The 16,966-nt window shown below is 39.6% G+C and overlaps 3 protein-coding genes across 5 annotated transcripts; all 3 read left to right on the top strand.

Annotated features, from left to right (window-relative positions):
• The first annotated feature begins 1,070 nt into the window (after positions 1-1,070).
• mrps15 (mitochondrial ribosomal protein S15) lies at positions 1,071-5,034 on the top strand. Its single transcript, XM_080472272.1, has 8 exons — positions 1,071-1,335; positions 2,936-2,998; positions 3,085-3,160; positions 3,275-3,323; positions 3,460-3,544; positions 3,642-3,700; positions 4,253-4,444; positions 4,705-5,034. Exons 1-8 carry the CDS (start codon positions 1,212-1,214, stop codon positions 4,813-4,815), a joined length of 759 nt encoding a protein of 252 aa, XP_080328398.1. The 5' UTR covers positions 1,071-1,211; the 3' UTR covers positions 4,816-5,034.
• A 2,594-nt stretch (positions 5,035-7,628) lies between these two features.
• LOC308114983 (cornifelin homolog) lies at positions 7,629-9,356 on the top strand. Of its 2 annotated transcripts, none has more exons than XM_080472270.1 (4): positions 7,629-7,750; positions 8,335-8,489; positions 8,580-8,716; positions 8,978-9,356. In XM_080472270.1, exons 2-4 carry the CDS (start codon positions 8,378-8,380, stop codon positions 9,080-9,082), a joined length of 354 nt encoding a protein of 117 aa, XP_080328396.1. In that variant the 5' UTR covers positions 7,629-7,750; positions 8,335-8,377; the 3' UTR covers positions 9,083-9,356. The 2 variants fall into 2 exon arrangements, with proteins under 2 accessions (XP_080328396.1, XP_080328397.1); XM_080472271.1 differs by lacking the exon at positions 7,629-7,750 and adding an exon at positions 8,125-8,148.
• Positions 9,357-10,011: 655 nt separating this feature from the next.
• oscp1b (organic solute carrier partner 1b) lies at positions 10,012-16,582 on the top strand. Of its 2 annotated transcripts, XM_080472265.1 has the most exons (11): positions 10,070-10,290; positions 10,625-10,666; positions 11,424-11,578; positions 12,101-12,268; positions 13,347-13,427; positions 13,533-13,636; positions 13,973-14,101; positions 14,360-14,429; positions 14,516-14,655; positions 14,745-14,808; positions 15,478-16,582. In XM_080472265.1, exons 1-11 carry the CDS (start codon positions 10,179-10,181, stop codon positions 15,595-15,597), a joined length of 1,185 nt encoding a protein of 394 aa, XP_080328391.1. In that variant the 5' UTR covers positions 10,070-10,178; the 3' UTR covers positions 15,598-16,582. The 2 variants fall into 2 exon arrangements, with proteins under 2 accessions (XP_080328392.1, XP_080328391.1); XM_080472266.1 differs by lacking the exon at positions 10,625-10,666 and having other exon boundaries at positions 10,012-10,290; positions 15,478-16,575.
• The last annotated feature ends 384 nt before the right edge of the window (positions 16,583-16,966 follow it).

The following is a 16,966-nucleotide window of genomic DNA, read 5'->3' as shown; positions in this document are numbered from 1 at the left end:
TTAAGAAAATTTCAAATGGAAATTGTAGTGTTGTTATTGTTTTGTGATAACTTTGGGCCTTTTCACAAAAATACTCTCAATTCTATAATTGAGTTCGATGTTAAAGGAGTTATCTGTGATTCTGTCAGTTGAGTGTATGAAGAAAGCTGGTTTATGATTCAAGAAATCAAATTGCCCAAAATAAATCTGCTGGCTAGGAAACATTTAGTTAAGGTGTATGTGTTTTGTTACCTCTAAAAGAGAAAAAAAAGAATTGATTTGAGAAACAGATTCATATTTCCCGGGATTCCTTCTCCCTTATAAGTTAAATATCTTTAGTAGATCTAGGTAACAAAATTCCCATTCTCAATAATGACCAATAGAAAGGTTGAGAAAACACACATCATACAAGCAGAACAGAAGGTTTGCACGCTGTGTGATCAGCTATAAAATCAACACATGATCACATCCATCAAAGTTTGAGTTTCATGACTAAAGTTTCCCCCTTCTCCCTCTCTCATCAGTAAAACCGTCACCTAAAACCTGGTTATTCCTATCTCTCAAAATTGCAAGTTTCCCAAATGCAAAGATAAAATCCAATAAAAGTCATGTTGTTATTGTGGTTTGTTGCTTTGTATATTTGGGACCAAAAACTGTGTGCTCTCCCAGAGCCTCCACCTTTTCTAGGAGCGGGTGAAGGCCAGTTTACCTGGGACAGGATACACACTAAACATTCTAGAGGTTCAGGCTGAGAACAAAAAAGGTCACCTATAAGACGGAAAGAAAGAAAGAAAGAAACACAGAAAGAAAGAAAGAAAAAATGTATCCATATAAAACCTTTCACAGATAAAGATTACAAATTGCTTTATACTATAAAAAAACGGAAATAAAGTCAATAAAGTGTAGCAAGATTTCGATAAAACGGGAGTAAGAGCTAAGATACAGATTAAAGACATGAAGGTGAATAAAGTTGCTGTCTAAACAAATACCTTCACTCTTTATGTGCGGAAATTCGCTCAAAGTGCATGATGAAAAAAAAACTAAAGTCTTGTTTTATTGGTCTCATCGATGTACTCTGAGATCGTTTGATCAGTCCTGGGAAGTCCCTGTCGCTCCTTCCTCAACTAGCTTGGTCTGGTCAAAATGGCGTCCCTCCTGTAGGGGTCGTGTGTGATCGTCTGTCATATTTTCAGCTCTTTTAATCGCTTCTGTGCTATTTAAACCCGTGCGCCATGTTCGCCAGCATAGGCCTGAGGACGGCCCTGCGGTCGTCGTGCTGTGTGCTGCGGGAGAGCTCCGCGGTGAGCTCGGCGTGGTCAGTCCAACCTCTGCTGACCGGGCCGTCGGTGAGCCGCGGTGAGTGTGAGGAGGACACAATGTGAAGCTCCGTGAGCTAAATACCACCGTAACCTTCTCCACAGGGCCCGCCAATGTCCCGCTGACACCCGGTATCTGTTGAGTGTTGTCAGTTAGCTGACACTAACACCAGTGGGCACTGTTGGTGAATTATATGGCACAAACAGCCGCAATGTAGCAGTGATAAGAATTGTTGCCGTGACAACGAAAAGATCTGTTCAACCTCTTCGTGACGACGTCAATAGCTGCGTTTGTTTCTGATAACTGCGATCTGCGGTTTGATAAACTGGCTCATACGTAAACATGCTGCTGATTTGTTCTGTGTGCGTGTGGTTTAAGCTTCCTTCTTCTACTTAATCTGAACCTTCATCTGTCTTCAAGTTTATCATATCATCACCGTCTGAAAACTTTCCATTTGAAGTACACTCAGACCTGAAATTCAACAACCACATTAAGACAACAACAACAAAAAAGCTTGCTACCACATGAGGAATATCAAGAATTAAATGATATCCTACTGTACACGATTCAGAGAAACGTGTTTATGCATTTAGTTTCAGTAGTCTGGATTATTGCAACGTCTGTGTGTCCAGGTCTCAGTAAAATATCTGTTTAGAAAACTGCAGCTCATCCAGAAAGCTCGGGCCTTCTGACCATTTCTTTTAAAAGCCCCACCACAAATGCTGAAAACTGAGTTTTAAAGTCATGAACTTATCATCAATGTACTGTCATAACATGTTTTTTTTTCTATTCTTACAACATCAAATATATTGTGTAGAATGAATTTTGCATTTGACCAGAGGAAAATCCTGACATCTTTAAATATTCAAGATATTAGGGGTATTATTAAATAACTTGATCCGTTTCACATAGAATACTGAGCATGAGTTGATTTCATGTGTATCTATACTGAACCATCTGGCTTGACTTGTGCTGGGAAATATACAGCCATTTTGTCTTGAGGAAGTGATATCATACATTGATTTCGTGATAGTCAAAACCACCATCCTCTCACCCTGCATAAATATAAAGCTTGTTTAAACATTTTAAGGTTTGTTTGACACAAGAGTTTTCTTCAGGAACATGAGGCGTTGGGCTCCGAGGCCTTTATGTGTTGAGTTTGCTTGTTGTCCCTGTGTATGTGAGAGTTTTCTCTGTGTATTTGAGTTTCCACCCATAGTCCAAGACATGCATTTAAGAAGAATTGGTCATTCTAAATTGACTGTAACGGTACCGATTTGGATAAAGACGTAGAGGAAACTAATGGATAGGTAGTCAAAATAGTGAGGACTCGAGAGGAAAATGATTGTCTTCCATCTCGCCAACAAACCTCACAGTCTTTGTATTATAGAGCTCATTACAGTCTGTGAAATGTAATATGCAAGATGCTTAGATTTAATAACAGTTACATAAGAATTGAGCAGGGGCATGTATTTTTGAAGCAGCTTTGTATATCTGTACAGTTGTGTTGGTAGGATAGTTTGGATATTCGAGGGTACAATTAAAAAATGCCCTTTTTACGTTGAATAGTTATTTGTTTTTGTCTTTCGGTCTTGCAAATATGAAACTATGCACTATTTTTTTTTTTTTTACGTTGCAGGGAGCTTCGCCATTCCACCACCAGTGAGGCATTACGCTCGAGTTGCAAAGAAGAAGAAGCCAGGTACTTCATTGGCCAGTGTGAAGGTCGGGTTATATTCCAATATTTTTCAAAAGCCCCCCTGTTTTCAACGAGATATTCTTTTCCAGGCCCTGAAAGCCAGCTCAGTGACCTCCCACCAACGTTACTGAAGAAGGATTACGCAGCTGTCCCTCTTGCTCAAACGTAAAACCCACATCATGTATACTCTGCAAATGGAAGTCGCATTTCTTTTCTCGATGAATCACAGAATGTTTACCCATCCGCATCTACATCTATGTTTCTCTTGCTGCTGTGCAGAACGGATGACGTTGTCAAACGACTGCTTTCGCTGGAGTTGGCGAGTCATGTGAGTCTTCACGAATCGCCGCGTCACTTTTTCTGTAGTTTTCGGACAGATTGAATCTCGTGTAAATGTCATTCCAAAAGTAGAGTGGTGAGAAAGTGTCTCCTGCAGCAATCGCACTAACTATTCCTGTCACCAGACTGAAAAGCTTCAGCTGAAAACGGAACAACTGATTGCAAAAGTTCAGAGGGATGAGAGCGATCACCACTCGGTGGAGGTTCAAGGTCAGAGGCCTTTCGTTCGTTTTCACACGTGAACGTGGTTAAGATGCCGCTTATGTGTCTTTTATGATGAGTAAATTGGTCTTTTAAATCCTCTCAGTGGCTATTCTGACCGCAAGAATCCGAAATCTTCAGGAGCATCTCCAAAAACACCACAAGGTGAGCGAAGGAGAGAAGCTCATTTGTTGGGTGTTTTTTTGGTAAGGGTAGTGGGGTGAATGTTAAATGGCCGTTTTATATGCCTTAATATATCTCCTCACATCTCCTCGTTTCTTCTGGTGTGAAGTATGTGCTACAGGATATCCTGTTTGCTCATTCGCCACCACATTAATTGCAAACATGCGTAGTGTGGCCACACTCTGAAGTTTCCGTCTTGCATCACATGTGAAAGTTTTTTTTTTTTAGGCCGCTGCAGTGGAGCGGCTGTGGCTCAGTTGAGATCCCAAGGTTTGCGGGGTCGATTCCTTGTTTCGCCCTGATCGCGTATCAATGTGTCCTTTGAGCAAGACATTGGAGTCCGGGTTGTTCCCAATGGAAGTCAAGTACTAATAGTGTAAAGCGGTGAAAACACACTAATGTTGAAGGCCACTTGCAGTAAATTAATTGACGTTTTTACTTTCAAAGTTGGTCTTTTCACCACGTTTTCATTCTCTTCCCTTTTTGTTTACCGTCTGCGAGTTAGTTCAGTGTGTGTCGTTGTTTTCTCTGCAGGACAAAGCTAACAAGAGGCGGATGCTCATGGCCATCGACAGGAGGAAAAAGCTTTTGAAAAATCTTCGATTGGTTCGATACGACGCCTTCGAGAAAGTGTGTGAGCAACTCAGCATCACCTACACCTTTCCCCCAGAGTACTACAGACGGGCCACCCGTCGCTGGTTGGCCAAGAAGGAATTCTGTATCAAGGTAACAAACTACTAAATCTATTCATTAGATTTTTTTCCATTTCCCAAATGTTCTTTTGGTATTTTTTTTTTTTTTGCTGTTCACTGCATGATGACGATTCCCGTTAAGGCACTTTTCAAATGCTCATTGTGTACGAGTGGAACGGCATCAAGTGTCTAACTGATTTTCTCAAACGTTGTGGAGGTTATCTCACGCTAACATGTTGAAGGTGTTGCTTGGTGTCACCACTAACACTTAGTAATGGGCGTCTCTCCTCGCAGGTCTTCAAAGCAGTGCAGAAGCAGAAAGCAGAGCAGAAGCTGAAAATGAAGCAAGAGTTGAGCTCCACTGGAGCACAAGTGGCCGAGTCGAAAGCAACCGAGACCCAATGAAAGACAATAAACCATATGATTCATGCTATATACTCATCTTGGCCCACATCTTTACTTTTATGCCTTTACGTGTATGAATATGACACGCAACTTCATCATACCGTTCTACAATACTTCATTTGGTTTCTGGATGATGTCAGAATTGTCTGAAAATTGTTGAAATTGAATGGAAATAAACGGTCCCCTGCAAAATCTGTTAAAAGTTATTTGCTGAAGTGGAAAAAAACGCAACATTTGTTAACACGATAAATTGCCATTTTAAATTAGGAATTAATTACCTTTCGGTATTTAATTCCCAATTCAGGTCTGATGGTCTTTAAAGCCAATTTTCTGTGGATAACACATTTCTTTTAAAATAGATCTACAATACTGTTGCTGTCTGTGGCCCGACCCTGTCACTTCTCTGATTGAGAATGCGATCAGAGAAGTGACAGGGTCGGGCCACAGACAGCAATACTGTTGCTGTCTGTGGCCCGACCCTGTCACTTCTCTGATCGCATTCTCAATCTCATCAGTATTTTCGCTTGGGTATTGATAGCGTTCCTCTTTCCTGCAAAGTCTTGCCTATCTTCGTATATTTTGCAATCACACGTTTGAGCCCATCCCTGTTTCACTAACGCTTCAAACGTCGCAGGATTCATGCAGTGGTCCGAAGTTCACGTTTCTGCACAACTTCCATTTCCGGAGCGTCTCACCATATTTCAAAGTGGAACAAACTTTCTTTGTGTGTTTAAGTTTTTGAAGCAAGCTGCCGTTTTAATGCTGTCGTAAAAAAATAATTCAGTGTGATGAATCTACTCCAGATTTTTTTGCCGTGTTGATGGGACATACACAGCACCACTTTGTAAACTAGAACATGCACTCAGTGGAGTGCATACCTTCGCCAACGCCACATTTTTTGCGTAACCCAGTTACCGTTGCGAGCACGTTAGGTCGTACCGATGCTAACGAGTCCGTCAGATAGCAACATCGCTGTGCGAAACACTGAGCAGGAGCACACAGATAATCCACTACCAAAGTCAATGTGCTCACACCACTGATTCTGGATACTTGCCGAACCGAGATATTAGCTCTGGAGCAGAGTTAGCAGTGTGCTAGCAGCAGGCCGCTAACGGCAGCAGCCATGACGGCTCACCGTGGACCTCCAGTGGTGTCCACAACGGAGGAAATATCTTACCTCCCCCGGAGCCGTTTGATCCCAAAATCTAATGGATTGGTCCTTGGATGATAACAAATCATTCCTAAAGATTTCATGCAATTTAGGTCAGTATATTTTGCGAAAAGTTGGTAACATACATACATACGTACAAACCAATAAATAAATGCACGCAGACAAAAACAACCTTCGCACCCAACGTTTGTTGGTGACGATAAAAAGGTTTAAGGGGCACATTTGTCATTTAAACGCTTTTCATACGGCATCACACGATTTTGAAGAGCACCACGACAAACCAGAGCATCAAACAGTAACTTGTGCCAAACATACGTGGAGTGTGTTGTTCAGGATTGTCACCATCATGCAGATTTAGCTTTTGGAGTCAACAGCAAGGTGGAATTGAAGCGAGTGATTCAAAACTCTTGCCTAATAATGAGAATATTCTGACTTGAGGCCTTTGATCAGAGTTCTCCCTGTGTGTCTGTGTGTACATGGGATTAGAGTACTCTGCTCTTCCTTACTATTTTAAACACATGCATCTTCGGTCAGTCTGAAAATCTACCTCTCTGGTTCCTCTGTAGTGGCTCACTATATCTTTCACAACTGAAATGACCTTATTACAAATTCTGTTGAACAAAACATGTCCATAGGAGTCCCACTTTGAACATTGAAGTTAAAAAAAAAAAGTGACACAAAAGAGAATGCTTTTGATCCTTTAAATTCTATTTTTGTCAATCAAGGTGTGTCACCAGCCTGATCCCATTCCGTTGGTCCTAGGTCTGAGTTAGGGGAATCTGTGTATCTTAATAGGTGTATTTGTGTCTGATGACCTCATTTTTCTGAATAAAGGTGGTATAGAATATGAATGGGTTAAAAGAACATCATCTGACAAATTATCATTGTATGTACACAACACAATGAGGTAATAGTTACAATATAGTCAGTATAACAAAAACCTTATTGTGGTGGAAATTCTTTGTTGTGATTCTTTTGGAAGTCAAAACAAAATAACAAAACTTTGTTATGTCGATAATTTTAAACACTCATATTCTATCTTGTCTTGTTCATAATGTAAAGGGCAGTTGAGTCGATTTTTGACCTAACTTGCATATCAGTCTAATCATTGCATAGGTTCCTCAGTCACATTTTGGTTAGAATATGATATCTGGCAATCTCCTTTTCAATGGAAACCTTTTTTTTTTTTGTTATGTAGCTAAGATTATGTTTCCTATTTCCAAATGTGCATTTTCCAATAGAAATGTACAGAAAGTTCAGATGGGCTGATAATGCATGATTATGAAATGTAGAACACCTTTTAATCTTAGGACACGCTTTTCAACCTATGTACTGTTTAATGCAGATTTAAATATTCTGCTAAATCCATTCCTTGTTTTAAAACCTGCTGAGCTGCAATGGTTTTTGATGGAAACCTCAGACTATATGAACTGTGATCTGATACTTTTGTGGGTGTCATGACTTCCCTTATCTAATGTGTATGTCGAAACACGATATAAATCAGTTAGTTTTTTTTTTTTCTTTTCATTTGTCAGTGACCTGCAACTGTTGCTGATTGTCACCACTATTAGCCTCAAAGCAAAGCAGCTGTCTTCTTTGATGGGCCAGGTTTGACGTTGTATTGCCACAGATCTTTGTCATCCGCAGAACCAACCGTTTGTTGCAAACCAGCATTTCACAGCTCAACTTCGTCACAGCTTCCTGTGTGGTGTGTGCAGGTCGTCAGATTGATCAGGAAGAGTTCAGTTTGCACAGAATCTTCTGGTAAGTCACAACTTTTTTTTCCCCTTTCTCACAGTAACTCAAAATGGTATATTTGGTTTGGTTAAACTGTTTTCTGAAAAATGTTTGCAACTCTTTAATGTTTTGTGTGCTTAAAGTGTAACAATATGACATAGTTCTTCACTTATTTATGTCATCAGTGCAATCATTTCTTTGTTTTTTGTCTTCTGTTGAAGCGTGTATTCATAGCTCCATCACATTTAACTTTTTTTTAATTTAACATTAGATATTTCCTACCTGAAACAAGTACCCAAACACTATTCTGATTAAGTTATATCAGCCTGCAATTCACAGACTCTCATAAGGTTTTTTTTTTTTTTTTTTTTTTCAAGAGTTCATGACTCATTTGTGGGCGCTTTCATGACTGCTGATTGAGCAGGGTATGATGAAGAGCTTCCATTCTATGTCATTTTCCGATTCATAACCCTCTTCTACTCTAGAAATAAATGTCAAATCGATGTATTTACAGGATTAAATGTGAAAATGATTGTCACACACAAATCAAATTAGATTACCTCTCTGATTTCTGTTTACAAATTCTAATAGTTGACCATGTTTTCATCTAGGTAGCTGAAGTTTGTTTTGGAACAAATAGATCCAGACATCATAATGTCGAACCCAGTGGTCACCCATCAACCTGGTACTGGCGGCTACGGGACAAATGTCCAAACAGGAGAGTGGAGCACAGGCTTATGCTCGTGTTGCAGTGACTTGCTGATCTGTGAGTACAATTTACATCACTTGCACATGCAAAGTATCAGACAGATGTTTTCTCTTTGTCAGAAAATCTCAACAACCAATTTTATTTTAGGTGCCCTTGGCTGCATATGCCCACTGGCACTGAGCTGCTACACTGCAAACAAGTATGGGGAGAACTGCTGTTTGGGTTGTGTGCCAGGAGGCTTGACAGCCATGCGAACTCACATGAGGCTGACCTATGGCATACAGGTATATTGCTCGCATAAATCACTGCAATTGACATGTTGCAAGCTAAAAAAATTTCAAAAGAATGCTTTTCATGCCTTGGATGATTATTGGGATCTCAAGTAGTAGAAAACTGATCTTAACTCTTACGAGAGACAGAGATTTCGTAAACTTGCAAAATGTTGGGTTTTCTCAACATTTGGGGAACCAGAATTGCAGCACATTACCACACAAACGGTTAACTTATCCACATGTAATTTTGTTGCTCCTTTCCTTCAATTACAGGGAACAATTTGTAATGATGCCCTGATGTCCTGCTTCTGTGGACTGTGCGACCTGTGCAGGATGGCAAGAGAAATCCGCATCAGGAGTGGAGAGATAACCCTGTAACAAGAGTTTCTGATTATGTTCTCATATTGTGAAATGAAGTTGTTTTGAGCAGCTTACATGTAGACAACAAAGAAAGAGACAACAAAGAAAGTGTAATTTGCTTGGATGTCAATTCAATGGACCATATCTACATTACTGTAAATAAATTGATTATTATCATGCATTAATTATGTGACCAATTGCATCAAAGCAATTCTGAATGCCTGTCATATCTGTACTTCAAAATCTTATTTCAGTTTATGTCATTTAATATACTATACATCTACATTGCAAACTGTTGTACTGTTTGATGTCATTTTTTGGGTTTTTTTTGGGGGGGGGGGGGGTTAATATATTTTTTCTCTACCTTATAATTTAAATATTTAGAAGACATGGTTAGTACTCTGTTTCCATGCTGTTATGAAAGTGTTCAGGGCATAAGCAGATTTTGGCGATTGACACTCTTCCTTAAGCACATATCAGTATGTCAAAGACAAGGCCCGTGGGCCAAAATCAGCCCATAAGAGCCTCTAATTTGGTCTCGTCCAGCCCACACAAGATGAAATTGGGCTGTTTGACTCCTGAACTAAAATGTGTTTGATGCCCCTGATCGACAATAGATTGCATAGGATGTCATTAAACAAACCAGTAAGTATATGTTGGCTGGATCCAAAGCTGTTGTATAACAATGTTAATAATATTTTTGCTATACGTACACTTCAGTTCTTTTGTCATTCAGCTAATTGCATCTGCATAGACATTAATAGTAAGTGATTAAAAAGGGAGTTATTTTCATTTATTACTTAAAGGTTATTGACATTTTTGACAAATACAAAATCGAGAATATTTGCATTATCTGCCATAAAACTAATCAACTGGTTTGTTATAGTCTGCTGCAAATGTAAAGATCGTGTCCCTTTAAATTACGTCACAATCTGGCCCCGCCCTTTGCATTACATCATAGCGGTACGTTGCTGTGATTGGCTGTGTCTCCGTGGCCTGGCAACCAGAAGAGGCTTTATTACACAGACGGACTCCCATCAGCAAAGACTCCAGCTAGCTCCTGTTGCTGGCCTGCTTCGTTTCCAAGAATAAGCCCTGCCGCCTCGATAACATCATGTCTTCGAGGACTTTGCCCCTGCTCTTTATTAATCTCGGCGGGGAGATGCTGTACATCCTGGACCAGAGACTTCGAGCTCAGAATATCCCTGCCGACAAAGCTAAGAAAGGTAGCTAGCTTAGCAGCCGACCATTAAACGCTCCTCTGTAAAAAAAACTTTATTATAAGAGGTTAGGTTTCCCCCGAATACTGCACACTCTGTTGGTTATTTTCATATGTTTGCTTGGTAGCTATTACACTGGTGAGTTTTGGTGGTTGTGAGGGAAAAATAATCTTTTTAACTCTGTCAGACACAACCTAAATTCCCCTAGATGTTATTGAATGCTACACAGTTCCTATGGATATGTGGATTACATCCAAGTCTTTAGTCTTCTGATGTAATTCAGCGATGTCATTTTTCCAGAATACACCTTTATTTATCTATCTGCTTTTAATTCATGAAGTTTCCACAATACCTGGCTGGATAGAGAACGACAGAAAGAGAGGTATCATTACAAGATCTGATGTAATCATGCACCAATGCATTAGTCGCTCTTTGCTCTGCTTTTGCCTAGCCGGAACCCATGCACTGCAAAAAACTGGATAAAAAAAAAAAAAAAATGAGGCTGTGTGTGTACATATTCATGACAGAGTAGTACATGGACATCATACAGGAGGTCAGGGCACTCACAGGGTCACATGTGAGCCACAAACTACCCAGGAGGCTCTTAACCAGAATTCTATGAAAAATTAACTGCATCACTTGTCATTCTATGAACCATTGTGATTCCATCTGTTCATGCATGTACATATGATAATCTTGTTGAGGATTACCCTATCTCTCTTGCTCACAATACCAGGAATCTTTATTTCTCATTAACTCATTTTTTGTGACTTGTATTTTGGATTGCATTATTGGTAAGTAAGGATGACAACAATCTTACAAACTTTAAGAGGGTAATTTTGATTTTTAATTGAATAAAGTGACTTAGAGCTTTGATCCAGAATAGTATTTTCAAACCAAATTATTTCTAATGTGGTAAGTGACCTGCTTGCAAATATGACAACTTGCTGTTTGCTTGCAATGCTGCTGCCTAGTTTGGACCTTTTGGGATTAAGTTAGCTCGGGATGGATTCATTTTGGCCAGCCTATAGAGTAGAATGCTGATCTGCTTGCTTCTGGGATGACTATTTCACTAGAGTAGTTGACTAACCCTAATGACATTTTTGTGCACTTTTCTGTTGTACTCTTTGCCTGATTAGTTATGAATGACATCATCACCACTATGTTCCACAAGAAGTTCCTGGAGGAGCTTTTCAAGCCACAGGAGCTTTATTCTAAGAAGACCCTGCGGACTGTGTTCGACAGGTTGGCTCATGCCTCCATAATGAGACTCAATCAAGCAAGCATGGACAAGGTGAGTGTGGAAGAAAATCCACAAAAACAAATGACTAATGTCAACAAATCATAGCTCATAATCCATAATTTCCCTTTCCTTCTTGTATGCCCTGTGTCAAATATCTGATGGCTCATTTTGCACTTGAGGGTGTTTGTAAGGTCTGCATCCAAAAGAAATGCAATGCTTCACTTATCAGCTCAATCTGGCAGCACGCGTACTCAGCAGACCTCCACATTAGAGTTTTCTTTTACCAAATAACTATAAATATGCTGATTCAAATATCTTTCAGAAATGATGTGCTGAGTTAAACTGCACAGAGATGTCTTAGACAGCCTCTTCCTTATACTTCTTAAAATGGCTCAATAAAAGGATGTGCCTACTTTTGAATAAATCCACACTATAAAATGTAATCAATTTTCCATATTACTTTGTGGCCATACTGTATGTGGCTCCCTCTGCTGTTTATTCTACAACTACGTCATGCTTGTGTTTTTCATTAACTGAATAGCAGCAGCACTGAGCATGCCTTCTTTTTCACAGCTCTACGACTTGATGACCATGGCTTTCAAGTATCAGGTGCTTCTTTGTCCCCGACCTAAAGACATCCTCCTTGTCTCCTTCAACCACATGGATGCAATTAAAGACTTTGCAAGAGAGAGTCCCAGCATTCTTGCTCAGGTTGACGAGACTTACCAACAGCTCATAGAGGTACAGCATGATAAATCTCACTCGCTTCACATGGGAACAGGAACTGCTGAGGATATTTCAACCAAGATGTTGGTGCTTTGTTTTTGTTTTTATTTTTATTAAATCGAATGATCTGGAATGAAAGAAGCAGTCGATAAATACTCACATTACACTCACAACTATCTTTATTTGCTTTTGACTAGTTGTTTAGTATCACCTTGTTGTTGTTTTTTTACTGTCATTACTAGCTATTTCTTTTACTCCTCCTCAACTTTAAAAACCTGCATCCAGTGTCTTCGCTGGAAAGAAAACTGACAGTGTTACAGTCTTATAAGTCAATATCTAAACCCTTAAAATGACTGAGAAACCAATCCAAAGTAACGATAACATATTTTAGTAAAAGCATTTCAAGTAACAGGCTCACTGATTACCACAACAATTAATTATTAGTTATGTGTAAAATACAGTGTCGGCGGCATTAAAAGGTCAGAGAAGTGGGCCAATGCTGCTTGGACTCAAGCCGGGGCCTGATCAGCCTCGGCTGGGTCGCCTGAAGGAGGGTGTCTGATGTTGAGAGACCCGAAGCACCCAATGATTTCAGGAAACATCACTGATGATGTGTCCCAGAGCATCCACGGATGTATCTATACAACAAGGAGTGAAGACTCCTACAGATTCCTTTTGTTGTCAGAAATGTTATTGATTGAAGTGGTCATACTCACATAAAATTGATCTCTGATTAACAAGCTGTATCACTTTTGTTTTCCTTATAATATGACTCATTAAGGCAATTTGCGTAGTAAAAACTGAAAATTTATATTTTCTATCTAGCATTTAATATTTCACTGAAGCGCACCTGTTTTTTTTTGGTTTTTTTAAAGATATAGCTCAAATGTTTTCAAGAAAAACTTTGCCTGTCATGTTTATCTGTGTATGTTTATATGTCATGTTTATATGTTTATCAGCGTATTATGTTGTAACACCCATGTAAGCCTGTTTTATCTTATTCAGTTAGACAACTTTCAACTATAAAAGTTGTACCATATCTTCTTTTTCACCAATTTCTATTTCCCTCACTATTTTTCTTTCTACTTATCAGATGTATACGCCTTTATCCAGTGGTGAATTCCAGCTGATTAGACAAACACTTCTCATCTTCTTTCAAGACATGCATATAAGGGTAAGTCGATTGATTTCTTATTTTTTTGAATTATGAATTGGAGTATATTCAGCTTTGTTTTGTTTATGTTAATTTTCTGTCTCTCTCTGCGTTTCTGTCTATTAGGTGTCCATTTTTCTCAAAGACAAAGTGCAGAACTCAAACGGTCGTTTTGTACTGCCCACCAGCGGTCCTGTGCCTCACGGAACACAAGTCCCTGGCTTGATAAGGTACAGCAGTACACCGCTCTTGTCCATTAGACTCAAACACTCTTCACTTTGGAAATCTGAGAACTTTGAGTGGCAAAACCAAAAGGCAAGCATTAAAGATCACTGCAGACACTAATCGTATGTTAAGAAGGCCTCTCTGCAGCTAATTGCATTACAGAGGTTTTGTTGAACGAGCATTTGCCTTCTAATTTTAGACTGTGTTTTTCTTGGGTCAATTCTTCTCCAGTATTTTTTTTAATTTATTTTTTTGTCACTGAATAATCTGAGTGCAGACTTGTGACTTGAGACATTTTGTATGGAAAAGGTTCTGAATGCGCTCTTGTTTCTAATCGTCAGGACGTTCAGCTGCGCCGGCGAGGAGCTGAACAGGCTGCAATTCACCAATGGAGGGAATTACTCTTCTGCGCTACGAGAAGGATGCTTTGACATCTGTGGAGACAGAATCACCAAACTAGGCACAAACATGTAAGACAATGAGTGTCAAGTTATGACGTAAACTCCCAAACAAAATTATTATTATTATTATTATTATTATTATTGTTGATAACAAATGGTCAAATGGCTAAGGACAAAAGACTGATGCATTTTATTTTGTCATTTTAATCATGACCAGTATATCTGCCAGGTTTCAAAGTCTTGTATATCGTATCTAACAATTGCAAAGCATCTTAGCAAGTAAAAGGAGCTGTATGGTTATTCTCTATATAATATTTTCTCATTCAGGTACAGTGTGAGCCGCCCAGTGGAGACTCATATGTCTGGCACATCTAAAAGCTCTGCTCAGCACACAAAGGTGACACTGCAGTGGAATAGAACGCACCCTAAACAATAGGCTTGGTGTAAATACACTGTGGTAATCAAGCTATTACGTGTCAACAGGTCAACACTGCCCCCAACCCGCTGGCCAAGGAGGAACTGAACCTGCTGGCCAGGTTGATGGGAGGGTTAGAAGTTCAGAAGGCAGGAAACCCAGACAGTGGCTTCAGAGTTAATCTGTTTGCTACAGACGAAGAAGAAGAGTGAGCATGCTCTCATTAACCCTCTGATGTGAAAACATAACCGCACTTGTAAAGACCAAAACTAATATTTTGATTCTTCTTCGACACAGAGAGGCATTGATATCGAGGCCCGATGAGCTCTCTTATGGCGTCATAAACATCCAAGCAACAAAGGTAAATTATGGCTGTTAATCTTGAGACTTTTAAAGAGATCAAGTCCTTGTTCAATGATTTCACACCACATTTATTGAGGTAAAGATCTCGCATATTTCATCTTAGCGCAGATAGCTGGAGTCTAAAGGTCTCGCAGGAGTCTTATACTACTTGCCTCGCATGATCTCAGATATGAAAATTAATTTTTACATGCCTGATATGGTCTATTTTTTTTTTCTTCAATTTAATTTAGGGTTAGTTTCTAATGTCCTTTTTCAGATCCCCTTTTGCTCTTTAATTGAATACTTTCCAATTTCCCTAAGGTACTCTACAAATCAAATATAGGATCTGGACAGGCCCACAGTGCTGCGTGCTCATCTTGATCTTGTTTCGTGACAGACACAAACACAGATTTCTTTCGAACTGTAGGCTTTTTTCCCTCAATTTGTTTTTGCATAAGTAAATCCTTGCTGTCTGCACTTGCCAAACTCCATTACTGATGGGCTGTTTTAACCACACGAGTGAACTAAATGCCAAATGTTGCTTATCTCAGTAATAAGCTTAGAGTCATTCCGTCAATGATCTGGGATGTCTGTGCTTTGCCAGTCTAACTGGATTTACTGTAAGGAGCTATAAGTTCCTATGATGCCCACTCGTGCACTGTGATCAGCGGATAACGTTGTCTTTCAGGACAAGCAGGCCAACGCGGAGCTGGCTAAGATCATGGGAGAGTTCAGTGAGCCTGGGGACCAGTCTCCCAGTACCAGCAGCAAAGGAGACGACCTTCTGGCCATGATGGACAGCCTGTGACACGCCCACGCTAAAAGACATACCTCAATGGTGGAGCACAACGCTTTGTCAACAGCGTAGTACTCCCGAAGACCTGTCCGCTGTCTATACCTTAAAATTAAACTACAGCAACCTCTCATACAGCCTCAAGACTTTCTTCTTAGGGGGTTTTCTAATGCAGCTGCGAGCCATTGTTTCCCTCAGTTTTCTCATTACTGCCTGCATATTTACATTTACCATCGAAGAGTCTGTGGTGAGAGCAACTTTATGGCGTAGCATGCTATAATAGTATGTTTGCTATAGAATGACAAAAGTTTCAGGGCAACAAAATTCCATATAAATACAGTAGGCCTATACCGAGGTCTGTTATACTAGCACATGTTTACAGGGGGTTGACATGTTCCTTTTTTTAGAAACGAGCAGTGTGTAAAGCACGTTCCTTTAATTTCACCTAACCTAAAATATCAGTTACAGTTGTGTTACAAGTGTAGTTTATTTTCAGAAGTGCAGCCCATAATTGTTATACCACTCCTAGTCATGGTTGTTTATTTTATTACAAACACCTTATATTTATACAATGTTTATGAAAAGGTACTTTGTTACCCTCTCCTGTATTCTTAAAAAAAAAAATAAAATAGTGATTCAGTGATATTGTGGATGAATTGTAAGACACCTAAGTGCTCTTGCTACTGTGATTACCAATCCCCCAGATCTTTATTTTGGTAATCAACTACCTGACATTGTGCTCTTGTACCTTTAAAAGCATATGAGGCGCAACCTGTAAAATGTATTCCACTACTTTGTGATGTCTCTGAATGTTGCGAAAGACCCAGAAATGTGCTCCCTCCTGACTATGTTCCGATATACAACAATGCAATATGTAAATATGTTTCTTGCATTATTTTATTTATTGAATGTATAATGTTATCTGTATAGCATATTTCACATTGCTGCAAGTGTTGAATGTGCAATGTAGTATTTTTAATAAATAGATGGTGAAAATCTGTGCACGCCTTATTGAATGAGCATAGTGTGCTTGCAGGGCTGCATGGTGATGTAATGGTTATGGCCTTCTTGCCTCACAGTCAGAATAACTGGTTCAAGTCTCACTGGGGAATATTCAAACATTAAGTTTGCATGTTCTTACTGTGTTAATGTAGTGTTTCTCCCACAGTCCATGAACATGCATTGAGTTGATAATCGAAACTAAAGTTTTAATGTGGCTGTGGCGTGACTGTCTCTGTGTTCGCCCTGTGATGGACGGGCTGTCCAGGGTGTCCACTCCAGCCACCCGAAACCCTGAACTGTATAGAAGGGTCGATATTACTGATGCAACACAGTGTTGGTAATAGCATGAGCCTTTTTTACAGCCTATTGTAATTTATAACAT

The sequence above is a fragment of the Lipophrys pholis genome (genome assembly GCF_963383615.2).
Source record: "Lipophrys pholis genome assembly, chromosome: 9".
NCBI lineage: Eukaryota > Metazoa > Chordata > Actinopteri > Blenniiformes > Blenniidae > Lipophrys > Lipophrys pholis.
This window is presented reverse-complemented; position numbering and strand designations above follow the sequence as displayed.

What these genes read in the sequence shown, in the direction of transcription:
- mrps15 (XM_080472272.1), top strand. Translation starts at nt 1,212, where the DNA reads ATGTTCGCCAGCATAGGCCTGAGGACGGCCCTGCGGTCGTCGTGCTGT. An exon ending in ATCTCCAAAAACACCACAAG is followed by an intron (nt 3,701 to 4,252) that starts GTGAGCGAAGGA and finishes TTTTCTCTGCAG; the next exon opens with GACAAAGCTAACAAGAGGCG. An exon ending in AGAAGGAATTCTGTATCAAG is followed by an intron (nt 4,445 to 4,704) that starts GTAACAAACTAC and finishes CTCTCCTCGCAG; the next exon opens with GTCTTCAAAGCAGTGCAGAA.
- LOC308114983 (XM_080472270.1), top strand. Translation starts at nt 8,378, where the DNA reads ATGTCGAACCCAGTGGTCACCCATCAACCTGGTACTGGCGGCTACGGG. An exon ending in TTGCAGTGACTTGCTGATCT is followed by an intron (nt 8,490 to 8,579) that starts GTGAGTACAATT and finishes ATTTTATTTTAG; the next exon opens with GTGCCCTTGGCTGCATATGC. An exon ending in GGCTGACCTATGGCATACAG is followed by an intron (nt 8,717 to 8,977) that starts GTATATTGCTCG and finishes CTTCAATTACAG; the next exon opens with GGAACAATTTGTAATGATGC.
- oscp1b (XM_080472265.1), top strand. Translation starts at nt 10,179, where the DNA reads ATGTCTTCGAGGACTTTGCCCCTGCTCTTTATTAATCTCGGCGGGGAG. An exon ending in TTCAAGACATGCATATAAGG is followed by an intron (nt 13,428 to 13,532) that starts GTAAGTCGATTG and finishes TCTGTCTATTAG; the next exon opens with GTGTCCATTTTTCTCAAAGA. An exon ending in ACCAAACTAGGCACAAACAT is followed by an intron (nt 14,102 to 14,359) that starts GTAAGACAATGA and finishes TTTCTCATTCAG; the next exon opens with GTACAGTGTGAGCCGCCCAG.